The sequence below is a fragment of the Oncorhynchus nerka genome, linkage group LG9b (assembly GCF_034236695.1).
Source record: "Oncorhynchus nerka isolate Pitt River linkage group LG9b, Oner_Uvic_2.0, whole genome shotgun sequence".
Taxonomy (NCBI): domain Eukaryota; kingdom Metazoa; phylum Chordata; class Actinopteri; order Salmoniformes; family Salmonidae; genus Oncorhynchus; species Oncorhynchus nerka.
The window spans coordinates 9,567,620-9,594,260 of NC_088424.1; the positions used below are offsets into that span (position 1 = coordinate 9,567,620).

Here is a 26,641-nt window from a genome sequence, read left to right on the forward strand (position 1 = left end):
CTTGAACTCTGTGAAGCATTTATTTGGGCTGCAATCTGAGGTGCAGTTAACTCTTAATTAATTTATTCTTCAGCAAAGGTAACTCTGGGCCTTTCTTTGCAGTGGTGGTCCTCATGATAGCCAGTTTCATCATTGATGGTTTTTGCAACTGCACTTGAAAAAACTTGAAAAATTCTTAACATTTTCCAGATTGACTGACCTTCATGTCTTAAAGTAATAATGGACTGTCATTTCTCTTTGCTTATTTGAGCTGTTCTTGCCATAATATGCACTTGGTCTTTTACCAAATAAGGCTATATTCTGTATACTACCCCTACCTTGTCACAACATAACTGATTAGCTCAAACACATTAAGAAGGAAAGCAATTCCACAAATTAACAAGGCACACCTGGTAATTGAAATACATTCCAGGTGACTACCTCATGAAGTTAGTTGAGAGAATACCAAGAGTGTGCAAAGAGGTCATCAAGGCAAAGGGTGGCTACTTTGAAGAACCTAAAAAAATAAATATTTTAGAAACCCTGCAATGAGTAGGTATGTCCAAACTTTTGACTGGTACTGTATATATATATATATATATATATATATATTATAGTATTTTGATATTGACTACTGCATTGTTGTGAATGGCTTGCAAGCTAAGCATTTTAGTGTACTTGACAAAAAACACAAATACAAGTTTATAGAAATGTGTGGCTTGTTCTGAGGAGAATTCACACACACAGAGAAATCACAAGGTGTTACATTTTCACACTTTATTAATAATATTCTTGATCATTTACATACAACTACATTTTGCTTATGCTTCACTTCAGACAAATAACTAACAACTCACAAGTGTGTAAGATGATCTTTCTAATGTGAAGAAACTATTGAGCAGTTTAAAGAAGACACAGTTCAGTGGATTTGTCACTGTAAGGCAATCACATACTGCCATGATTTGACATGATAGCGAACAGAATGCATAATAACTCATGGCTATTGTTAATCAATAAATGGCTTGTTTAAACTCCTGATTATATGCTATATGTTCATATTCCGTGGTGTAAAATGCATATATTTGTCTTGACAGTCATAGCATATATTTAGAAAAAGGCAGGCTATAATGATGGAGAATCAAGAATGAATGGTTATTACACGTTGTCAATCTTGTTTTTAGCACAGGGGTTTATTATTGGCATATTCAATAATCAATTAAGTGTTGCGCAATATGAAATATATTTCCCCCCCCAGGATGTACCTCCTACTCTTGTCAATCATCGGAAACACAAGCCTGGTCTGATAATTTTTATTATTTTGTTTGGATAGTCCCAGTCGGTATTAGATAGAACGCAGCAGGCCCTGCCTGCCTGTTGGCAAAAAAAACTGTGGTTACCTAGGTTACCCCATTGGCTCACAGCAACAACTTGACCTTTCTCTTGTTGTCTGCTTGTTTTAGTCAATTACAAAACTACATTTAAGAAAAGTACATCTAAAGATTCATTTTTAACATTGCCTGCTCCCGAGCATTCTCACTACTTAGAAGGTCATATTATAGGAATTCCTTCATGCCCCTTTTCATTATGGTGCTAGCAGCCACGTGAGAGTGAGTGCTAGCTAGCTACGACCGAAACATTAAGCTAGCCAATACCAAAAACGCAAGCAAATGGACTATACAGCTACAAGTAGCTACAAACAGACTATACTAATCAAGTTAAATGTCTTTATCTGTCATTAAATGTTTTCCACACATATAGCTACGCGTAGCCTACTTTGACACCGGGTCCCCACAATTTCCCACTCTCCGATGCCGAATAGCCTGAAGCCAAAGGGCTCTTCTCCCAGGCTCTATTTTCCTACATGGGAGCATTGCGAACCGTAGGTCGGGATTTTTGACCTGGTTACAGCTTTTCGGCACAACAAAAAAATCTATGACGAAGTTGGCTCTTTTACAATGGGGGTCAATAGGAAATAATGTTTGTTTTCCCCAATTTGTGGGCCTGGTCAATTCCTTATGACATATTGAGCTCAGTTAGCCCTTCAACTTTACTCAAGAAGGCGAACATTAACTTCAAACAAATTACACAGTAACAATGGCAACTTGCAGGTGCATATCCCCATCTAAACATTTTGGGGTGAATTTTCTAAATGACCTGTTTGCGATCGACAGACAACCTCAATAATGTACCGTGCAAGTTGTTATGGTGAATGTTTCATGGCCAACGAAGGAGATCTTACATTCTGTTTGCATGAAGTTTAAAACTGTCACTACTAAGTGATTATGTCCAAAGTGCCTAGTTGCATTGTCAAATAATAAGGTACAAGTACAAATAAAATGTGGAGCAACACTTTGCTTGAAGTGTAGAGAGCTATAACAGCTTTATCATACTGCTACCTGACTGACATGGATTCTGTCACAACACTGACATAACACTAGTTTGTGACAACTGATGAAACATTCACAAGCAGAATGAATCAAGTGCTATTTCAGTTCAATTACTTTGTCCTGACAAAGTCACCAGACAAGGAAACATTGACAGGAAAAAAAGTCAGTGCCCGATGAACTTATAAATGGTGTGTCACAAAATTTTCAAAGATAAATTACAACATTCTTGTGTCAGTTATATGTCAGCATCCCAGACAATGAACTTTAAAAGGATGTTCCACTCAAAATATAAGGTTGTATGTTAGATTTGAGAGGAATATCTCTTTTAGAAAAGTGTTATTGAACATCCGTTAAAGGTCAAAAGATTACCATGCATAATATCCCTCACCTATATTATGGCTTCATGAACAATATACAAAATTAGAAAAACGAAGAAAAAAAAATACAAAATATAATTTTACTATTATCTGTCATCCCATCGTTGCATGTTCCAGTTAACTACAGGATTTGTTACCTTACTTGTGCTTCAGTAAGAACCAATATGCACAAACAGTATGGGTTTGAACAATTGGTTCCATTGTTAGCACAGATGATTGTCATCGTTGTCGTAGGTCTGGTCGAATTAAGCTGTACTGTAGATTAATGGGTGATGGAGTTGAATGGGCCCAATCGGCCAGTGTATGAATCTTGAAACTAAAGAAGGTTAAACCAAGGCCTCATACCTTTTATAGGGTTTCATTATGTTATGATAAATTGTAAGGTCCCTCTGTGTGTGTGTGTTAACACCTGTTTTGAGTGTTGTGCCCTTCAGACACTATCAGAAGGTGTCTACGTTCAGACTCCTCCTATCTGGTTTTCTGAGAACACAAGGCTGCCACAGACCTGATGAAACCAGTCCCTTCTCAGAAGATGCTTACACTCGTTCACATTGTTATGACTCTATACTTGTGATTTTGGTCAAATCCACTTCTGAGATTTTACTTGCTGATAAGATGGTTCCTGCTGTCAGAGGGGAGGTTAGATTTATTAAAATGTTGTTGCTAGGGAAAGTTATGTAAGGGGGATTGGGGAGGCTATGAGTTACAGGATTTCTTAGACACTTTGCAGAACTTGGGGAGAACTATCATATACTGTACTCTGCATCAATTTCTGCCTACAATTGTATTACTAAAATGAGTATTTTAATACTTAAACAAAAAGTCTGTGTTTCCTTTCCATTACTTATGCATGTTTGATAATTATATAGACCTGATCATCTGTTGAAGAAATTAACCAACAAAACACAAATCTTGTCCTTTTGGCAGCAAATCAGAAACACCACCACATTCCATTCCATTCCTACGCATAACTTTACTACAGATTGATGATGTGAAAATCGTTAAATAAAAGTCACAATCTCACCACACCAACACAGCCCCCTGACAACTCCACATCTCCAATCTCCATATAGCATCATGCTTGCTGAACACTCCCTTACTCTCGCTCTCGAACATATCGATCATGTAATGCAGGAGTTTTCATTATTAGTACAACTGGAAAAAGAATGCAACACCATATTGTTTCGCCAAACCCCCAGTCTCTGCACCCCTATCCTCCCCACCCCCCAAACAAGGCCTCTCTCTGTCTCCATGTGCCCTCTACCCTCTAACCCCATACTAGACCTGCACCACATCCTCCTGACACCCCTGCTCTAATCAATGGCGGCCCAGGAGTTTTGAAAAGAAGCCACTGGAAGAAGACAATGATTTTTTGGTCTCTTTGGCCGCCACTGCTGCGCTCGCCCCAAGGCCCAGCTCCCCTTCCAGCTGCTCCAGCTCAGACTGGTCCAGCAGCTCAAATTCCTCCACATCGCTGTCCGATGACGACTCCTCTGCCAGGTCCAGGGGCAGCAGTGTCGTGGGGTTGGGGAACAGCAGGGACCTGGGGTGGGGGTCTGTGGGTATGGTGCTACCGATGGCGGCCTCCAGCCTCTCCTGAATGACAGCGGTGGCGGCGGCTGCAATGACATTGCCTGCCATCTTGTGGACAAACTCCATGGCCTGGGTGGAAGGGTCCCCCTGGAGCGGGGGCACGGACCCCCCCTTGGCTCTGCTGTGCTGGGGTTGGGGAGGGGGTGTGGGTAGGCCGATGCTCAGGTCATCATCGTCCTCCCCATTGGTGCCGTTGTCCAAGGAGGGGAATTCCGGGAGGCCCCCTATGAATAGTTCTTCTCTGTCTAGGTCTACAGGAAAATAAAAACAACCATGTTGTTAATGTGAATTACAGTTACTTTGTATTATAGGGTGACATTTTGAGTTGACAAAAGCGATCACACAATTGAAAATACTTGTCACGGCACTTGATCCTAAATGTTTGGAATATTGCATATGTACTCACAATGGAATACACAGACACACACACACAGTAACACTCACCATCTGAGTTCTCAGTCTGGGGCGTATGTCCCTCAGACAGGTTAAACGTTCCGTTGTCTGTCCACGTTACATCAGAGGCCTCTGTATCCGATATCGACATCTCCTTACAAACTGTGGAGTCCAACTGTTGCAAGTAACAGTAACATTATTAGGACCCTACTTTTTTGTCTGGGTAATGTTCGTAGGACATTTGTTTTTGGAAACAGAAAGTTACTTCCTGAACAGTCAAATAAGAATACATACAGTACAGTGGTTTGTCCTTTAAAAGTTGCAGCATACTGCAGCACAGCTTGCGTGGTTCCGTAGAATTCTATGGCATGTTATTTAAGTTTAACCACTGGTACCATTAATGCTAGTTCGTGCTGGTTTGACCACCAGAGGGCATCTTTGAAAAGCATTTGGTAGCCTTCAATAGTGGCTGTACTAGAGAATTTAAAACCTTTTTTTGTAAGAACATAGTATATGGGACTGATTAAGACATTTTGCTTAATTCATTTTATTAATATTATGGTGTTTCTATTCCATTTAAAACGAAAAACCCTCTGGGTTTCCGTTAGGATGAAAATATGGTGCTGTACAACGTGATGGTCGGGAGTACTTGGCTATTTAGCTAAAGAGACCGGTTTTCAATTCCCCGATGGGGAGGAAGGAGTTGGCTGTCCTTGTAAATAAGAATTAGTCCTTAACGGACTTGCTTAGTTAAATAAAGGTTACACTAAGAGCATAACATTTCTACACCATAATTGTAGTCTAACCAATACCCAAAAGGAGATTCAGTCAAAATAAAAATCTCATTGATTTATCAAGACCAGTCCCAATGCTTGTCTCAGAGCAGCGTGAAACGGTGCTAAAATAGTTGAAGGCTATTGCTTCAAATCCTATTGCTTCTAACTTCAATATGCTTTTTAAATAAACAAGACCTACACCACTTTTAACAGCATGTTACGCAACACTAGTGAGACTCATGTTGCCTACGGTAGGTCTACAATATATAGAAAAATATTACGTGACTCTCCACCAATAATTACATATAGAGGATTGGAGGATTCTAATTTAAAACCAATCTGTAGAAACGCATTTTGCATTGCGATGCGGTGATTTAGACAGCTGCGCCACTGGGGAGGCCCCATGCACAAAGTATCAAAATACAGAGAGGTGTTGGTAAAGGTATATTGTCCTGCTAATAGCCCATTATGGGCTGTTATAATACTGTACATGGTGTCAAAGTAAGGATAACCAAAACATTTATTTATTAAAAACTATCAGAAAGAATGTTAGTACTTATTTATTTTGATCCAAAGCCATGAGAGTGAGCCACTCAGCTTTATGTAGATGTCGCTATATGACCGTGCCATCAACTTGATAATATATAACGATATTTGAGGTTATTTCATTTTAAAAAATGAAATTGAGCAATTGTAATCTGAATAAAGATTGCAACCAATCACGGCCAGTTGTGACACAGCCAATGTAACTGAAGAAATACATTTGACGATAGAATTCTCCCCCTACCCTCCTTCTAGAAAAGTATATTGTCCAGTTACCTGCTAATAGCCATAATGGCGCTGTACAACGTGACTGTGTGTACTTGAAAGAGTGTTTTCCAGTAAGAAACAATTTGCTTACCTTCATTAGCCAACTTTGTTCCAATATTTCTGTAATTCCGTGACATTTATTCCCATAGAAATTCGTTATTGATCCATAACTAAATAAACATTGGCATTTTGAAAGAGTATTTTTATCATTATTTTATTAACAAAAGCATAAAGATGCCATTATTAGTTACATTGTTTTCGTTTGAACGTGCAAACTGGCACGAAGAACAGCGGGAACGTTTCCCTAGTCAGCGCCATTATTAGTGCAATGGCCCACCCCGTGCCCTCGTGCCTTGAACCTCGCGCTTTCAGTGTGCCACTCGGGAGCCATTACCAATATGACCAATATATATTGTCCTGCTAATAACAGGGTTAATAATATATCTGTGAGAATATCCAACGGGCTTTTATATAATTCTAAATTAATAATAATAGCTATGTTTAAAAATATTTTGGAGATGATTCATTTTCAAATAATGTAAAATGAGCAAGAAAAAGGCCATTCTTGAACATGGGGTGAGACATTGTTACTAATTTGTAAATAAAGCCAGTTTGTTATTTAGATTTATTTTATTTCTGTTTTTAGAGGGAGAGAAACCAAAAACCTACAGTCATCTCATGGGTCTCCCAGTCAAGGTCAGCACGGGTATTGAACCAGCATCTGTAGAGTGTCTTAGACCGTTGCGCCACTCAGGCGCTGTACAACGTGACCGGTCGTGAGTGGGATACACTACTACAGTAAGAGCAAAATAGTCATAACAAAATCAAATAAAAAACCTAGTGTAACAACAGTTTTTGAAAGTAATACTGAAGTTGTGAACAATTATCAGTTTCTATTTAGGTTTATGTCGCCCATTCATTGTCAGTTAGAGACACAGTAGGACCCAAAAGCATAATCAGTGCTCTAACTCCCCCTTTTGCTGGACTGGAGCAATGGTGGTGACGCAGGGTACCGTACTAAACCACAAATTACATCTAAGTCCCGTGGTGTAAACAAATTACAATGTGCCGCAGCATAATCGCAAAACTTTTGGTGGAGCAACCACTGTATGTACTTTTCCTTTGTACAACATTTGCTACGATGTGCCCTTTTGAACCTGGCCTGGTAAAACTGTAGTCCCTTTTCCTTGTCAGGTCACATGGTCATAACTAGGGACCAGAGTTTTTTTGTGGCTAGATCATCTGGGTCATGATCAGTAGGGCACCCCATAGCCAAATGTTTTGACATTTGTGTTCTTATTGGACATGATCTGGTAGAACCTTCCCAGTTCAAAAATGGTTCCTTCCTTCTTCCTCCCTTTACAACTAACTAACCCCACTATTGCGAAACCCAGATATAGATCATGAGCATTGAATTTCAATGATTGTCAACAAATGTCTAATTAGATTACAGCAACGGATGAACCAACCTTGGGGAAAAGGGAGGACAGATCGGCTTCAATACTCTCCCGGTCAGCTTGTGCCAGAAGGAGTCTCTTTTCTGAAACAGAAAACACAGAATAAAACATCTGTGGACCTGTTATTATTGTGTGTGCATGTGTGTGTGGGTGTGAGCGATCTTGGAGTGGTTAGTCACCATGATTCTCTCTGATTTTCTGAAGGAATCTTTCCAGTCCGAAGTCCAGCTTCTGCAGAACTGGCTTCATCCACAACCCAAAGTCATGCGCTGTCATCAGTGGCCACAGGAAGACGCCCAGCACTAATAATTGAGGGAGACCGGGGGGGGGGGGGGGGGGGATATGGGGGCGACATAGTTAACAGATGGATGAGCTAGGGCTGTTACGGAGATCGGATTACCGCCACAACGGCAGTCACGAGTCATGGTGGCAATCAAATTCCACGTGACCGCTTTATCACTGTTATTAGGCTTCTACCAGCTCTGATGCTGCTGATGGTCATTAGTAGCCTACAAAACTTGCTAACTGCCTGGTACTCAGCACTCTATTGTCCCTCTAATCATTCTGACATCAATGCAAATGTATCACAAATCTAAACAAACACTTCATAAGAGCCCATGAGCTCATGCTGCACAACATTCCTGTAGGCTATGCAATTGCGTGAGAAAACAGAGTGATGGCCTCTATTAAAAAGGGGAGTATCCCATCAGCTATCTATAGGCTAGGCCTACTTTATTTATTTCTCAACTTTCCTAATATTAAACACATTGCTTGTCTTTACAACAGGAGTACAATATTAGCCTACCTGGCTGGCATGAAAATGAACCATGGAAAAGTGTCTTCCATTCGCTATTTAAGTGCATGATAATCGTCCATTCTAAATCAAAACTAATTTCACACATTTTATTTAGTATATCTAAAGGCAAGATTAAATCAAGGATAGTCTGATGGGTGACAATATTAGCCTTTCACTTGTGAATGATATATTATCACTTGTGAATGATGCCCAGCTGGTGTGCAGTAAGGCAAAAAAAACATATGCCTTTTTTAAAACAATTTTCTAAATTATAGTCGCACACCTCATGTAGCCTAGTCCACAGGCCTATATGTTTTTATAAGGTTTGTTTCACAACTAGAGTGGCCAAATAACATCTTAGAATTATGCACATTAATCAGCTTTACAACAGGTTTAGAGCCTAACTGGCATATATGTATTACATGGATTTATTAGACTTTTTAAAATGTAGGTGTTCCAAAGGTCTGCATCAGTGGCTTGTAGGCTATGCGAGGAAGACAGGAGATGGTAAATGCATTTATGTTAATTAACGATCAATTACCATGAGGCCGGCAGTTATTTGCTTGACAATCACCGGCTGATGAAATTTCATGACCGCCACAGCCCTAGTAGGAGCCATTTACATGCATATATGTCACACGTAGCAAGTGTGTGGAACTACTGACGGCGGGAATTAAACTGGCGCAATTGGAGGCGGCGTGAGACTGACGGAAGGACAGCATTTCCAGGGATCCACAATACCATGTCAATCCTGGAAAATTCTGAAACTGTAGGGGAAACTAGGATAGGAACCTCCTTACACAACCTCTTGGCGAGGCAATTTGGAATTACCATTAAATTCTTTGAAAGAGGCTAATGTGAAAGACAAATTACAAGATTATGTTATACTGTTTATGCATTGAATAGCTTTGATGAGTACTTTCTCGTCAAATGTCTTTGTGAACTGAGAGGATCCTAAAAACCTACAGCTGGCATTCCATAGATAAGATGTGGTGGGTGTAACCGAGACAGGGATAGCCTGGGGGAGTAGAACATAATTGATAGTGTCTAATCATTCTTGCATCTGGGAAACGGCACCGGGTGCAGATGACCACAGGATAAATCCAAAGTGGTTTATGGTGCCCCCCAATCTGCATGGGAGAGTTGGAACCAGCCATGACTAAGCATTCTTAGTGTATATAAGAAACAGCATTGTCTGTAAAGGTTAGACTCTAGGTCCAATACTCAAAGGTGCTGGGTCGACCAGCCTCATTATTGCAATATTTAATGAATATTGAAAAAATATGATTGTTTGAAGAAATTACAAAGTCTCTCTTACCTGATTAGAATATTCCACCACACTAGCGTGTATCCTCCGAGGTATTTAGAGAGCTGAATATTTCGTTTTTGGAGTCATTAGTAAGCCATTGGACAAAGCACTTCACTTGCATACTTCAAGTGAATGATAAATCAGCAGTAATAAATTCATCCTTTAAAATAGTGAATCAATATCATAGGATGAAGCAAAGATACTGCATGTCAAATGTTAACCACCATAGTTCAGCAGAATTGGAGGAGGACAATTTATTGAATGTCAATTTCTTCCTAAAGCTGGGTTCACAAGTTGTAACATTCCACTATAAAGACATTTCATAATCTCAAACATCAGTTTGAATCAACACATTCTCCAGATTATTTTGTGCCTTACATATTGGCTAGTTATCCAAAGATGGTGATCCCAACAACTTACCTAAAACATATAAGATGAGAACACCTGGAATGTAGCGTCCTAAGACAGCCAAAAAGGTGCACAAACTGCAGACCAGCAAGCAAAACTAAGATGGGGAAGAAGGAAAGAGAGCAACATTTATTAGGTTGCAACCAGGGCCGGCTTCAGCTTTTTGGGGGCCCTAAGCAAGATTTGGTAAGATCTGAGTAAGAAGGACTAACAAAATCAATGTGGGTCCCCTGGAGGTTGGGGCCCTTGGGCATGTGCCCTGAGTGCCAGGTCAGTATTTGGCCATGATTACTACAAGTTTAGCTAGCTCGCTAAAAATTGTTAGCTGACATGGCTAATTGAGTGACTGTCAGTGACTGATATAACAAGACAAAAACATTGCTGCAAGGATGAGGAAAGAAGGGACTCAAGTTTTATAATTGATTTAGAACTTGACATACAATGCAGGAGTCGGGCTGCATCTAAAATAATTAAGGTAAATTGAGTTTATCATACAATCATACTTTTCCATTTGGATTAAAGGCAAATACTGAATATCCAGTCATATAAAATAATGCATCAGGCATTACAAACCACATTTGCCTCACCTTGCCTGGATTCTGCTGCTTGAAGGAGGAGGTCTCCTGCAGAAAGAGCTTGAAGCTCGTCCAGGAGTCTGTGACCTGTAGCCCAGCTCCAGATCTGCTGTCCTGGCCCGCATCAATGATCTCCCAGCTAGAGTCGGAGAGAATTAGAATTATCCATCACTGGTGACCACAAGCACAGCCTATTTTCTCCTGCTAACAATGTTGTAAAAACCATCCTGTGACTTCCCTGGTTAAATAAAGGATGAGTAAAATAACATAAAAAAAGCCAAATCTGGTATCAGGAGTTTTGTAGCATGTCAGTACCATATATTATATTTGTTGTTGGCACAGTCATAGAAATGTATCAAACCAACATCACAGAGTTGAATCAGTAGCATGTGGGTCATATGAGCACCCCTTCTAGAAACAGTTGTAAAGGGAAGGTTAGCACCCCAACATGAGAACTGTATCATACTCCATTTGGGCTATCATTAGATCATCACATGCTCTAGTATATACTATAAGGTATGGGCGGCAAGTAACTTAGTGGTTAAGAGCATTGGGCCAGTAACAAAAAGGTCACTGGTTCGAATCCCCGAGCTGACGACGTGGGGGAAAAAACAGTCAATGTGCCCCTGAGCAAGGCACTTAACCCTAATTGCTACTGTAAGTCACTTTGGATAAGAGCGTCTGCTAAATGACTAAAATGTACATGTCATCAAAGGTGACTTTATAGGCCCTACAGTCACATGCTTTACTGCTACGACATGCTAGGATATGGAGCTGGGGGCCTTGGTATCTGTCAGAATGTAAATGGTAGACAGCGCGGACTCGCAGAAACAGACAGAAACTAGGGTAACCCCCATTGGTTCCAGCTCAACATAAATAGCAGGCCAATTTGTAATATGTTTCAGGGTATTTTACAAAGCAGCTAGCATGCTAATGGATCATTTCAGGTTACAACACTGGTAACAAATGACCCTTGAAGTCTGACAGAGACATTCTCATGGTGCATAAGAGCAAAGATTGAGTTTGGTCTTTGCTCTTTTGCACCATGAAAATGCCAACCTTACACTTCAAGGGTAATTTGCAGGGTCAGTTGTTACCGTGATTTGAAAACCAGCATTGTTATTGGAAATGAGCTGTTAGCGTGCTAGCTGCTTTGTAATTCACCATGAGATGTAGTCCAAATCGGCCTTTGCTGCTATATATGTTGTTGAGCTGTAACCCTTGTAACCCTAGTTCGACCTGAAGCCATAGTTCATGTCTGATTGTATTTTTGCACAGAGTCAGAAAAACAATCTCATTAAAAATCTGGGATTATGATTTCATTTGTAACTTTTCTTCAACAATGTGTGACTAGTAATGCATTGCTCAGTTTACTTAAAGTAGCAAATCAACAGTTGAAACAATAACAGTGTTTTCCCCGCTCCTGTTTCGGTAAAAAGCTGAGGGATTGAGCTTGAGAAATGTAACCACTCTCAAATTCATAGACAGAGCTATGGATGCAAGGACTGACCATCCATATAAAATGTATAGTTTTAATGTTGAGGCTATATAGTGTTTGTTTACATTTATTTAGTTAACAGAGTAAAACAAGCAAAAAACAATGTTCTGATGGGGTACGGCAGTTGAACTAAGCTCATGAGCTTAAAGAATCAATGTGTACATATCATACATTTTTAAGTCCAAAAATGGGCTGATTACCCCTTTAAACTTCAGTCAAATAATCACCACCTTAAAACACACATTGCTGAAGAATATACACAAATTGCTGTAGTTGTTACAGGAAATGAGCCATTAACATTCTAGCTGCTCTGTAAATTAGTTTGGTTCAGTGCCTAGAGGGTTGAATACATCAAATCAAATCAAATCAAATTTTATTTGTCACATACACATGGTTAGCAGATGTTAATGCGAGTGTAGCGAAATGCTTGTGCTTCTAGTTCCGACAATGCAGTGATAACCAACAAGTAATCTAACTAACAATTCTAAAACTACTGTCTTATACACAGTGTAAGGGGATAAAGAATATGTACATAAGGATATATGAGTGAGTGATGGTACAGAGCAGCATACAGTAGATGGTATCGAGTACAGTATATACATATGAGATGAGTATGTAGACAAAGTAAACAAAGTGGCATAGTTAAAGTGGCTAGTGATACATGTATTACATAAGGATGCAGTCGATGATGTAGAGTACAGTATATACGTATGCATATGAGATGAATAATGTAGGGTAAGTAACATTATATAAGGTAGCATTGTTTAAAGTGGCTAGTGATATATTTACATCATTTCCCATCAATTCCCATTATTAAAGTGGCTGGAGTTGGGTCAGTGTCAATGACAGTGTGTTGGCAGCAGCCACTCAATGGTGGCTGTTTAACAGTCTGATAGCCTTGAGATAGAAGCTGTTTTTCAGTCTCTCAGTCCCAGCTTTGATGCACCTGTACTGACCTCGCCTTCTGGATGATAGCGGGGTGAACAGGCAGTGGTTCGGGTGGTTGATGTCCTTGATGATCTTTATGGCCTTCCTGTAACATCGGGTGGTGTAGGTGTCCTGGAGGGCAGGTAGTTTGCCCCCGGTGATGCGTTGTGCAGACCTCACTACCCTCTGGAGAGCCTTACGGTTGAGGCGGAGCAGTTGCCGTACCAGGCGGTGATACAGCCCGCCAGGATGCTCTCGATTGTGCATCTGTAGAAGTTTGTGAGTGCTTTTGGTGACAAGCCGAATTTCTTCAGCCTCCTGAGGTTGAAGAGGCGCTGCTGCGCCTTCTTCACGACGCTGTCAGTGTGAGTGGACCAATTCAGTTTGTCTGTGATGTGTATGCCGAGGAACTTAAAACTTGCTACCCTCTCCACTACTGTTCCATCGATGTGGATGGGGGGTGTTCCCTCTGCTGTTTCCTGAAGTCCACAATCATCTCCTTAGTTTTGTTGACGTTGAGTGTGAGGTTATTTTCCTGACACCACACTCCGAGGGCCCTCACCTCCTCCCTGTAGGCCGTCTCGTCGTTGTTGGTAATCAAGCCTACCACTGTTGTGTCGTCCGCAAACTTGATGATTGAGTTGGAGGCGTGCGTGGCCACGCAGTCGTGGGTGAACAGGGAGTACAGGAGAGGGCTCAGAACGCACCCTTGTGGGGCCCCCGTGTTGAGGATCAGCGGGGAGGAGATGTTGTTGCCTACCCTCACCATCAGTGAAGGTAAAGGTGAGTTTCTTTGATGTGTAACAAAATGAATAATGCTTGAGTAGAGAGAGTTGGGGAAGGGGATCAGCAGTAGAGCAAACTTATCTGTTTGTTTTTGTCGCATAAAAACATAGGGAAGTAAGTAGGGCTGTTGTGGTGACCGTATTACCGCCACACCGGTATGAAGGCAGTCAATGAAGGCAATCAAATTCCACGGTAATTAGGCTTCTCCAAGCTCTGATGATGCTGATGGTCATTAGTAACCTACAAAACTTGCTACCTGCCTGGTACTCATCAATGCAAATGTAATCAAAAATCGAATCAAACACTTAATGAGAGCCCGTGAATTCATGTTGCACAACATTTCTACAGGCGTTGCAATTGCGGGAGAAAACGAGGATCCCATCAGCTTTCTATAGGCTTGGTCTGCTATATTTATTTCTCTCAACTTTCCTCATATTAAACAAATTGCTTCTCTTTACAACAGGAGTATAGCCTGCCTGGCTGGCATGAAAATGAGCCACGCGGAAAAGCATCCTCCATTTGCTATTTAAGTGCAGAGATGACATGTATTTCCCCCCTGGCCCTGTTTCCAGACAGGTGCATGATAATGGTCCATTCTAAATCAAAACAAATTTCATACATTTATTATTTAGTATATGTAAAGACAAGATAAATAAATAACAGTCTGATGGGTGACAATATTAGCTTATCACTTGTGAATTATATATTATCACTTGTGAATTATATATTATCACTTGTGAATGATGCCCAGCATAAGAAACAATGCCTTTTTTTTACGACTTTTTCAAATCATAGCACACCTCATGTAGCCTAGCCCATAGGCCTATATGTTTTAATAAAGTGGCCAAATAACTTCTTAAAATTAAGCACATTCATCCACTTTGCAAGGGGTATAGAGCCTAACTGGCAGTGTGTGAGTTTCAAGATTTCACCATAAAAATGCACCTTCATAATAAAAGCATGTGTGATGCCGGTGGTAAGCTAATATTGTCACCCATGAGGCTATTCTTTATTTAGCTTGTCTTTACATATACTAAATAATAAAGGATTGCATTTGCGGTCACTTTTGATAATGGTGTTTTCTGCTAATGGAACATTCGCGTTTATAGCATTTTACCATGTGTGCATTGCTGCACTTATAATGTGTAGAAATAACCTAATAGTTTATCAACATTTTAAGCTAAACGTTCTGATCTGTTGTGTCAGCCACATTGCATAAAAAAAAGTTTTTTGATGCTAGTGGTTGTATTAATTTGGATCTATCGCATCCCACAACTATCCCAGACTATATTTGGAATATTTATTTCTCGCACAGAATAGAATGGGTCGACTTTTGTACTATGGGGGATTGTAGATTGACATAGGCTAGTGGTTTCGTTGTTCGTTAGGTCTACTCGTCTTGTTGGTTGACGATGTGGAATGTGGAACGTTCTTCCAGTATCTTCAATATGCACCTCAGAATTGGATAAGGATGCGCGCAAATTGCGTCCCCGATGTGTCTGTCTTCACTTGTAGCCTGTGAGAAAGACCCGATCACATGATGGAGAGCCATGTGAGTGCGAAATGCTTCGGATTGCGGAGCACACTCAGGGAGAAGGGCACAAAGCAGCACTCTGGGCCTCAAAAGGCATGGATTTTTTTTAGGGTGCATTACGGCCACAAAGGGGATGCCGCCGTGAAATTCGAGGCATTATTAAGTGCTTGTCAAATTGTGAATGAGAGACTATTGGAGTGTGTACAGCTTATGCAAAAAAAATAAGCAGGGCTCATGTATTTCAAGTGACTTTTTTCAAATCATCATTAGAGTCTCATCATGCAGCCTTACAATGTATTACAAATCAAAACATATAGCCCAATGTTTGTAGAACAACTAAAGTTGCATGAATAACTAAATTAAGCATATAGGAGGACCTATATCTTTGTTAACCGCTCAACACATAATAGCAGCACGTGCACACTCCCTCAAATTGTGGAGAACATATTTATATTTTATTCAGCTTTGTTCAATTGTATTTTTCATACTATAAAATAATGCCACGGAATTATAAGCAAAATGAACTAGTGTAGCCCACAGCCATATGGCATAGCCACATCAGGACCTAACATCAGGACAACTCAGAGTATGCTATTTTAGTATGCTATCTAACTTGTGGGATAGTACATTTTGGCATGACACTGGTATTGGCATGCACCACTGACCCTGCACTGTACATAGTCAGTATACACACTGAAGGTACTCTCTGGTGATACCACCTGCTGGTGCATAAGGACAGTGACAAAGGGACTATATCTGTGGGTCAACTTTCAACGGGGTCATTGTTGGACAGCTAGAATTGGTGGGTGTCAGACAGGGGCTTGTCAGATTAAATAACAATGGCAAAATTTAAGTTTAAAGTGTTGGCGGAGGCCACATGTCTTGTGAAAGCAGCTGTCCTGGACACCGGCAGTGTGAAATGACTTACAGTCACCATCAAGATCTGGTTGCGCCCATGGCAGATTCTCTTTTGACAGGTCGTCATTGTAAATAAGAATTTGTTCTTAATGCACTTAAGTGTAGAAATAAAAGGTGATTTTTTAAAAATAAATCATCCTTGCCACTTAACACTGCTTTGAGGCTCCCGTCTTAATTTAAAAGTGGGTCGTCTTGAACCAGATAGGGCCATAAACATAGCAAAGAGGCAATAGTGGTGTAGAGCATCAAATGCAGATAGCTTAAAGGGAAACTTTAATTAGACACATTTTATAAACTGTAAGTCACATGAATAAATGTGTTATGATCCGTATCAGAAAGCATTCACACCCCTTGACCTTTTGCACATTTTGTTGTGTTAGTCTGAATTTAAAATGGATTAAATTGTGATTTTGTTGTGTGACTTGCCTACACACAATGCCCAATGATGTCAAAGTGGAATTATGTTTTTTGAAATGTTTACAAATGTATTAAAAAAGAAAATCTGAAATGTCTTCTTACAATAAGTATTAAAGTATGTGGACACCTGCTCGTTGAACATCCCATTCCAAAATCATGGGCATTAATATGGAGTTGGTTTCCTCTTTGCTGCTTTAACAAACTCTACTATTCTGGGAAGGCTTTCCACTAGATGTTGGAACATTGCTGCTGGGACATGCTTCCGTTCAGCCGCAAGAGCATTAGTATGGTCAGGCACTGATGTTGGGCGATTAGGCCTGGTTCGCAGTAGGCGTTCCAATTCATTCCAAAGGTGTTTGCTGGGGTTGTGGTCAAGGCTCTGTGCAGGCTAGTCAAATTCTTCCACACCGATCTCGACAAACCATTTCTGTATGGACCTCACTTTGTACACGGGAGTCTTGTCATGCTGAAACAGGAAACAGCCTTCCCCAAACTGTTGCCACAAAGTTGGAAGCACAGAAACAGTGGTTCCCAACCTTTTTTGGGTTCTGTACGCCTAAAACACTTTGACTTGCCTGAAGTACACCCTCATGCGTTTTGGGTTCTGTACTCCTAAAACACTTTGACTTGCCTGAAGTACACCCTCATGCGTTTTGGGTTCTGTACTCCTAAAACACTTTGACTTGCCTGAAGTACACCCTCATGCGTTTTGGGTTCTGTACTCCTAAAACACTTTGACTTGCCTGAAGTACACCCTCATGCGTTTTGGGTTCTGTACGCCTAAATCACTTTGACTTGCCTGAACCCTCATGCGTTTTGGGTTCTGTACGCCTAAAACACTTTGACTTGCCTGAAGTACACCCTCATGCGTTTTGGGTTCTGTACGCCTAAAACACTTTGACTTGCCTGAAGTACACCCTCATGCGTTTTGGGTTCTGTACGCCTAAAACACTTTGACTTTCCTGAACCTTCATGCGTTTTGGGTTCTGTACGCCTAAAACACTTTGACTTGCCTGAAACCTCATGCGTTTTGGGTTCTGTACGCCTAAAACACTTTGACTTGCCTGAACCCTCATGCGTTTTGGGTTCTGTACGCCTAAAACACTTTGACTTGCCTGAACCCTCATGCGTTTGCAACCGGCGTGATTCCTAGATTTGATGTAAATTTGATAAAAAGGTGGTTGACGCACCCAGTCAAGTTTGGCAGACTTGGTTTCAATGTCAGGGAATTTGGAGTTGAACTCACTGTTGAGTTTAGGTAAATGGGAGCTTACTATTTGCACTATTGTCAACATCACCTGTTAAAAGAGGTGTAAAGCTTCTGAAAACAACTTCCCCGTCTTCACATTTCCTCTCCCAGAGTTTGAACTTCTTCATGAATCAACACACTTTGTCAAACATTCTTAGGATGTGTGTGTCTACCTTGCAGATTTCGCTTAACACATCAGCAAGATTGGCAAGGCAGGATCTCCAGTCTATGTCCTCAAACACAGACACAAGGGGGTGTGACTGCTCAGACAGAAAATCACTTACTTCCCCACGCAGCTCGAAAAGCCGCTAGCACTTCCCTCTGGATAGCCAACGGACATCGGTGTGAAGCCGTAGCTGCTTGTGCTCAGTCCCGCTGTCATCACAGAGCCTTTCAAACAATCAGTGATTCAGAAGCCTGGACTTGATAAAGTGAATCACTTTCACTTTGTCCTTCAAAACATCATGTAACTCAGGACTCATTCTCTTGCTAGCCAATGCCTCTCTGTGAATGATAGAGTGGGATTTACCTTCTTTAGGTGGGCATTTCATAATTTCACTCTCCCAGGCATTGATACAGCACACAGGAAAACAGGATTTCCAATCCAGATAGTGCTCTGAGAAAAAGCTGTCAATAATGTGAAACACAACCTCACCTGTAGTTCTCCCCGTTAGCTTCTTGCAGAACAGAATGTGCTCATTCATTTCCGAAATGTCTTTGTATTGCACAAACACAATCAACTGGGCTTCCCCACTGACATCAGTCGATTCGTCAAACTGCAGAGAAAATGGGCCGGAATTATTATAGTTTTTTCACCAGTTGATAAATAATATCAACACCCATTGTCATCGTCCCTACGGCACAGTGTTATATGACAATGGTACAGACTTAAGTTCATCAGCATCATAGTTTCTGTGAGGATAACCACAGCAGGCACTCTAGTGCATGGAGCAAAGGATCACGTGCACTTGGCATGAGCAGAGGATCAAACATTGAGCCAACGGGCAGGCGATCACCCAGAGGCCAGATAGACAGAGCATTGCTCACACCCCAAAAGTAAAGTAAAAAAACTAGGCCTATAAAATAACTAGAGATTTCACACCAGTGACCTCAGTAAATGTTTTTCTGCCTATTCAAATTTAATTAAATTGAATATATTTTTTTGTGGGGTAATATTTTTCCTTCACATTTTTAAAAATCTTCCTACAAACCAACTGGGGACTGCCCACGTACCCCTAGGGGTACCCGTACCCCCGGTTGGGAAACACTGGTCTAGAATGTGATTGTATGCTGTAGCGTTAAGATTTCCCTTCACTGGAACTAAAGGGCCTAACCCAAACCATGAAAAACAGTCCCAGACCAATATTCCTCCTCCACCAAACTTTACAGTTGGCACTATGCATTGGGGCAGGCAGTGTTCTCCTGGCATCCGCCAAACCAAGATTTGCCTGTCAGAATGCCAGATGGTGTCAATTAGATGGCGCCAACTGAGATGGCGCCAACAGAGATGGTCGCCTCGCTTCGAGTCCTTAGGAAATCATGTATTTAGTTGTTTTTATGTATTATTTCTTACATTGTTAGCCCAGAAAATCTTAAGTGTTATTACATACAGCCGGGAAGAACTATTGGATGTAAGAGTGACGTCAACTTACATTACGACCAGGAATACGACTTTCCCGAAACGGATCCTTTGTTCAGACCACCACCCAGGATATTGGATCTAACCCCAGAGGCCAACCCAAAACAACGTCGCCGCAGAAGGGGTAGATGGAGTGGCCTCCTGGTCAGACTTCGGAGGCGTGCACACCACTCACCACTTCTATGTATATTACTCGCTAATGTCCAGTCTCTAAACAACAAGATGGACGAAATTAGGGCAAGGGCCTTCCAGAGAGACAGAGATTGTAATTCTGTTTCACGGAAACATGGCTCTCTCGGGATATGTTGTCAGAGTCGGTACAGCCACAGGCTTTCTTCATGCGTCGCACCGATAGAAATAAACATCCCTCTGGGAAGAAGAAGGGCGAGGGTGTATGCTTCACGATTAACGACTCATGGTGTAATCATAACAACATACAGGAACTCAAGTCTTTTATTCACCTGACCTAGAATTCCTTACAATGAAATGCACATCTCCCTAGAGAATTCTCTTCGATCATCATCACAGTCGAGTATATCCCCCCAAGCAGATACCACGACGGCCCTCAAGGAACTTCACTCTATGTAAACTGGAAACCATATACCCTGAGGCTGCATTTATTGTAGCTGGGGATTTTAACAAGGCTAATTTGAGAACAAGGCTACCTAAATTCGTTCAGCACATTGACTGTAGCATGAGCGCAGGAAATACACTGCTACTCTAACTTCTGCAATGCATAAAAGGGCCTCCCCCACTCTCCCTTCAGCAAATCCGATTACGACTCCATTTTGCTCCTACAGGCAGAAGCTCAAACAGGATGTACTCGTGACTAGAACCATTCAACACTGGTCTGACCAATCGGAATCCACGCTTCAAGATTGTTTTGATCATGCCGACTGGGAAATGTTCCGGGAAGCCTCAGAGAATAACATATGCTGACTAGATGAGTGAGTTTAAAAGGAAGTGGATTGGAGAAGTTGTACCCACTGTGACCATTAAAACCTACCCTGACCAGAAACCATGGATAGATGGCGGTATTCACACAACTGAAAACACGAAGCACCGCATTCAACCATGGAAAGATGACTTGGAATATAAACAGTATAGTTATTCCCTCCCAAGTCAATCAAACAAGCAAAATGTTGGTATAGGGACAAAGTGGGGTCGCAATTCAATGGCTCAGACACGAGACGTATGTGGCAGGGTCTACAGGCAATTACGGACTACAAAAGAAAAAACAGCCACGTCACGGACACCGACGTCTTGCTTCCAGACAAACTAAAACACATTCTTTGCCCACTTTGAGGATAATACATGGCCACCGACGCAGCCTGCTACCAAGGACTGCCGGCCCACCCCTCCTTCTCCGTGGCCGACGTGAGTAAGACATTTAAATGTGTTAACCCTTGCAAGGCTGCTGGCCCAGGCGGCATCCCTAGCCACGCCCTCAGAGCATGCGCATACCAGCTGGCTGGTGTGTTTACGGACCCACTTCAGTTTGCATACCACCCCAACAGGTCCACAGACGATGCAATCGCCACCACACTGCACAATCTCATCTGGACAAGAGGAATACCTATGTAAGAATGCTGTTCATTGACTACAGCTCAGCATTTAACACCATAGTAACCTCCAAACTCATCATTAAGTTAGGGTGTCAGGAAAACAACCTCATACTCAACATCAACAAAGGAGATGATCGTGGACTTCAGAAAACAGCAGAGGGAGCACCCCCCAATCCACATCACGGGACAGTAGTGGAGAAGGTGGAAAATTTCAAGTTCCTCGGCGTACACATCACGGACAAACTGAAATGGTTCACCCACACAGGAGGTTAAATAAATTTGGCTTGTCACCTAAAACCCTCAAACATTTACAGATGCACAATTGAGATCATCCTGTCAGGCTGTATCACCGCCTGGTATGGCAACTGCACCACCCTCAACCGCAAGGCTCTCCAGGGGGTGGTGCGGTCTGCACAACGCATCACCGGGGGCAAACTACCTGCCCTCCAGGACATATTACTGCACTGTCGGAACTAGAAGCTGAAGAATTTCGCTACACTTGCATTAACTAGTTGCTCCTACCCTCTACTTTTTTGAACATTTTGTTAAAAATCGCGCAACATTTCAGCGCCCTGCTACTCATGCCAGGAATATAGTACGTTCATATGGTTAGAATGTGTGGATAGGAAACCCTCGGACGTTTTTAAAACTGGTTAAATCACGACTGTGGCTATAACATAACGTGCGTTACATCGGAAAGCGCAGGAAAACCTGATCACAGAAAATGGAAATAAATATCCTTGCGCCACTTCCAGCAATTGTTAACAGTGAGCCGAATTAGATAAGACCGAGCATTCAACTCCCACAGCATCCCCATGTTGTCTAGAGTCTTGTGAATTGAATCATCTTCGATTCTTGGTTGAACTGAAACAGGGGCACCACTTACCTCCAGTCTCCGCCCAGATCATTCTGGAAGAGCTCTCTCGTGAAATTTTTTCCAAGACGACAGCTAATGATTTTTACATCGCCTACGGATGATTTTTATCGCTTATTAACGTTTACTAATACCTAAAGTAGCATTACAAACGTATTTCGAAGTGTTTTGTGAAAGTTTATCGTCTAGTTTTTGAATTTTAAAAAATGACGTTACGTTGTGAAATCGCTGTTTTTTTCGTTTATCACACAGTCTACATATAACGATATCTTGGCTTTATATGGCCCGATTTAATCGAAATAAAGACCCAATAGTGTTTATGGGACATCTAGGAGTGCCAACAAAGAAGATGGTGAAAGGTAATGACTGTTTTCTATTTTATTGTGCGGTTTGTGTAACGCCGAAATGCTAATTATTTTGTTTACGTCCCCTGCTGTGCTTTTGTGTTGTAGTGTATTGGTGCATGCTATCAGATAATAGCTTCTCATGCTGTCGCCGAAAAGCATTTTAAAAATCTGACTTGTTGCCTGGATTCACAACGAGTGTAGCTTTAATTTTATACCCTGCATGTGTATTTTAATGAACTTTTGAGTTTTAACTAATACTATTAGCATTTAGCGTAGCGCATTTGCATTTCCAGAGCTCTAGTTGGGACGCAAGCGTCCCAAGTAGAAGCAAGAGGTTAACATCTGCTAACCATGTGTATGTGACCAATAAAATTAGATTTGATTGCTGTAGTGTGATTCATCACTCCAGAGAATGCGTTTCGAATGGGGGCGAGCTCTACACCACTACAGCCAACGCTTGGCATTGCATCTGGTGGTCTTAGGCTTTTGTGCGGCTACTTCACCATGGAAACCCATTTCATGAAGCTCCCGAAGAACAGTTCTTGTGCTGACGTTGCTTCCAGAGGCAGTTTGGAACTCGGTAGTGAGTGTTGCAACTGAGGACAGAATTTTTACGCGTTGCGTGCTTTAGCACTCGGCAGTCCCGTTCTGTGAACTTGTGTGGCCTATTACTTCCCGGCTGAGCCGTTGTTGCTCCTAGACAATTCCACTTCAGAAAAACAGCACTTACAGTTGAACGGAGCAGCTCTAGCAGGGCAACAGGTGTGGCTGAAATAGCCAAATCCTCTAATTTGAAGGTGTCCACATACTTTTGTATATAGGTATATCTCTAGCTGTCATAATAAACTGAGGATGGATCAACTACACTGTAGTTACGCCAGAATAACCTAATTGACAGAGTGAAACAAAGCTTGTACAGAATAAAAATATTCCAAAACATGCATCCTGTTTGCAACAAAGTAATACTTCAAAAAATGTGTCAAAGCAATTCACTTTTTGTCCTGCATAGTGTGTCATGTTTGCAGCAAATACAATAACTGAGTACCACTACATATTTTCAAGCATAGTGGTGGCTGCATTATGTTATGGGCATGCTGATAATTGTTCAGGACTGGGGAGTTTTAAAGGATAAAAAAAAGAAACGGAGCTAAGCACAGGCAAAATCCTAGAGGGAAACCAGGACAATAACCCAAAGCACAGGGCCAAATCTACCCCTGGAGTTGCTTACCAAGAAGACAATGAATGTTCCTGAGTGGCCCAAGTAACAGTTTTGACTTAAATCTACAGTGCATTCGGAAAGTATTCAGACCCCTTTGATTTTTTATTTTGTAACTAATGCCGTATTCTAAAATGGATTAAATTGTTATTTTTTTTCTCATCAATACCCCATCACGACCAAGCAAAAACAGGTTTAGACATTTTTGCAAATCTAATTAAGATTTAAAAAATTGAAATATTACATTTATATACATTTTCAGATCAATTACTCAGTACTTTGTTGAAGCACCTTTAGCAGCGATTACAGCCTCAAATCTTCTTGGGTATGACGCTGCAAGCTTCACAAACCTGTGTTGGGGGAGTTTCTCCCAATCTTCTCTGCAGATCCTCTCAAGCGCAGGTTGGATGGGGAGCATTGCTGCACAGGTATTTTCAGGTCTCTCCGGAGATGTTCAAGTCCGGGCTCTGGCAGGGCCACTCAGGGACATTCAGAAACTTGTCCCCGAAGCCACTCCTGCATTGTCTTGGCTGTGTTCTTAGGGTCATTGTCTTGTTGGAAGGTGAACCATAGCCCCTGCCGGAGGTCCTGAGCACATTAGCATCAAGGATTTCACTGTACCTTTCCCTTGATCCTGACTTGTCTTCTAGTGCCAGCCACTGAAAAACAACCCAAGGGGATGATGCTTCCAACGCCATGCTTCACCGTAGAGATGGTGCCAGGTTTCCTCCAGAAGTGACGCTTGGAATTCAGGCTAAATAGACCTGACTTGGTTTCATCAGACCAGATAATCTTGTTTCTCATGGTCTGAGTTCTTCAGGTGCCTTTTGACAATCTCCAAGCGGGCTGAGGAGTGGCTTCCGTCTGGCCACTTTACCATAAAGGCCTGATTGGTGGTGTGCTGCAGAGTTGGTTGTCCTTCTGGAAGGTTCTCCCATCTCCACAGAGGAACTCCGGAGCTCAGAGTGACCAGGTTACCTCCTTGACCAAGACCCTTCTCCCCCCTGATTGCTCAGTTTGGCCGGGCGTTCAGCTCTAGGAGTCTTGGTGGTTCCAAACGTCTTCCACTTAAGAATGGTGGAGGCCACTGTGTTCTTGGGCAACACACTGCTGCAGAAATAGTTTAGTACCCTTCCCCAGATCTGTGACTCGACACAATCCTGTCTCTGCGCACTACCGACAATTCCTTCAATCTCATGGCTTGGTTTTTGCTCGGACATGCACGGTCAACTGTGGGACCTTATATAGACAGGTGTGTGCCTTTCCAAATCATGTCCAATCAATTGAATTTACCACAGGTGGACTCCAATCAAGTTGTAGAAACATCTCAAGGATGATCAATGGTAACAGGATGCACCTGAGCTCAATTTCGAGTCTCAAAGCAAAAGGACTGAATAATTATTGAAATAACGTATTTCGGTTTAGTTTTTTTTGCAAAAAAAAAAAAAATTGTTTTCGCCTTGTCATTACGGAGTATTGTGTGAAGATTGATTAGGCATAAAATGTATTTAATACATTTTACAATGAGGCTGTAACTTATCAAATGTGGAAAAAGGGAAGTACTTGAAAATCTATGGCAAGACCTGGAAATGGTTGTCTAGCAATTATCAACAGCTTGTAGAATTTTGAAAAGAATCATGAGCAAATGTTGCACAATCCAGTTGTGGAAAGCTCTTAGTGACATACCCAGAAAAATGCACAGCTGTAATTGCTGCCAAAGGTGGTTGATTCTATTATGTATTGACTCAGGGGGTTGGATACTTATGTAATGAAGATACTTTGGTATATATGGTGTATGTGGAGACCCCTTCAAATTAGTGGATTCAGCTATTTCAGCCACACCCATTGCTGACAGGTGTATAACATTTATCACACACAGTCACACAGTCATGCAATCTCCATAGACAAACATTGGCAGTAGAATGGCCTAACTGAAGAGCTCAGTAACTTTCAATGTGGCACCGTCATAGGATGCCACCTTTGCAACAAGTCAGATCTTTACATTTCTGCCCTGCTAGAGCTGCCCCGGTCAACTGTAAGTGCTGTTATTGTGAAGTGGAAACGTCTAGGAGCAACAACGGCTCAGCTGTGAAGTGGTAGGCCAAATAAGCGCACAGAACGGGACCGCCGAGTGCTGAAGCGTGTAATGCGTAAGAATATTCTGTCCTCGGTTCCAACACTCACTACCGAGTTCCAAACTGCCTCTGGAAGCAATGTCAGCACAATAACTGTCCGATGGAACCTTCAAGAAATGGGTTTCTATGGCTGAGCAGTTGCACACAAGCCTAAGATCCCCATGAACAATGCCAAGAATCAGCTAGAGTGGTGTAAAGCTCGCCACCATTGGACTCTGGAGCAGTGGAAACGCATTCTGCTGAGTGATAAATCACGCTTCACTATTTGGCGGTCCGAAGGAAGAATCTGGGTTTGGTGGATGCCAGGAGAACGCTACCTGCCCCAATGCATAGTGTCAACTGTAAAGTTTGGTGGAGGAGGAATAATGGTCTGGGGCTGTTTTCCATAGTTCGGGCTAGGCCCCTTAGTTCCAGTGAAGGGAAATCTTAACATGACAGCATACAACGCTCACCCAGAGGCGGCGCTCCTAGTAGGCGGGGACCTTGATGCAGGGAAACTTAAATTTGTTTTACCAAATTTCTATCAGCATGTTAAATGTGCAACCAGAGGAAAAAGAACTCTGGACCACCTATACTCCACACACAGAGACGCATACAAATCTCTCCCTCACCCTCCATTTGGCAAATCTGACCATAATTATATCCTCCTGATTCCTGCTTACAAGCAAAAATTAAA

The 26,641-nt window shown here is 41.7% G+C and overlaps 1 protein-coding gene across 2 annotated transcripts in view; it reads right to left on the reverse strand.

The window, feature by feature from the left end:
• Window positions 1-741: 741 nt before the first annotated feature.
• retreg1 (reticulophagy regulator 1) overlaps window positions 742-26,641 on the reverse strand; it is a 76,281-nt gene continuing 50,381 nt past the window's right edge. For both annotated transcript variants that reach the window (XM_029641982.2, XM_029641983.2), the window contains 6 exons: window positions 10,873-10,999; window positions 10,298-10,382; window positions 7,952-8,074; window positions 7,785-7,855; window positions 4,781-4,904; window positions 742-4,587 (listed from right to left, as the gene is read on the reverse strand). In XM_029641982.2, the coding sequence (XP_029497842.1) occupies window positions 4,061-4,587; window positions 4,781-4,904; window positions 7,785-7,855; window positions 7,952-8,074; window positions 10,298-10,382; window positions 10,873-10,999 (1,057 nt within the window). In that variant the 3' untranslated portion in view covers window positions 742-4,060. The remainder of the gene's footprint in view (window positions 4,588-4,780; window positions 4,905-7,784; window positions 7,856-7,951; window positions 8,075-10,297; window positions 10,383-10,872; window positions 11,000-26,641) is intronic.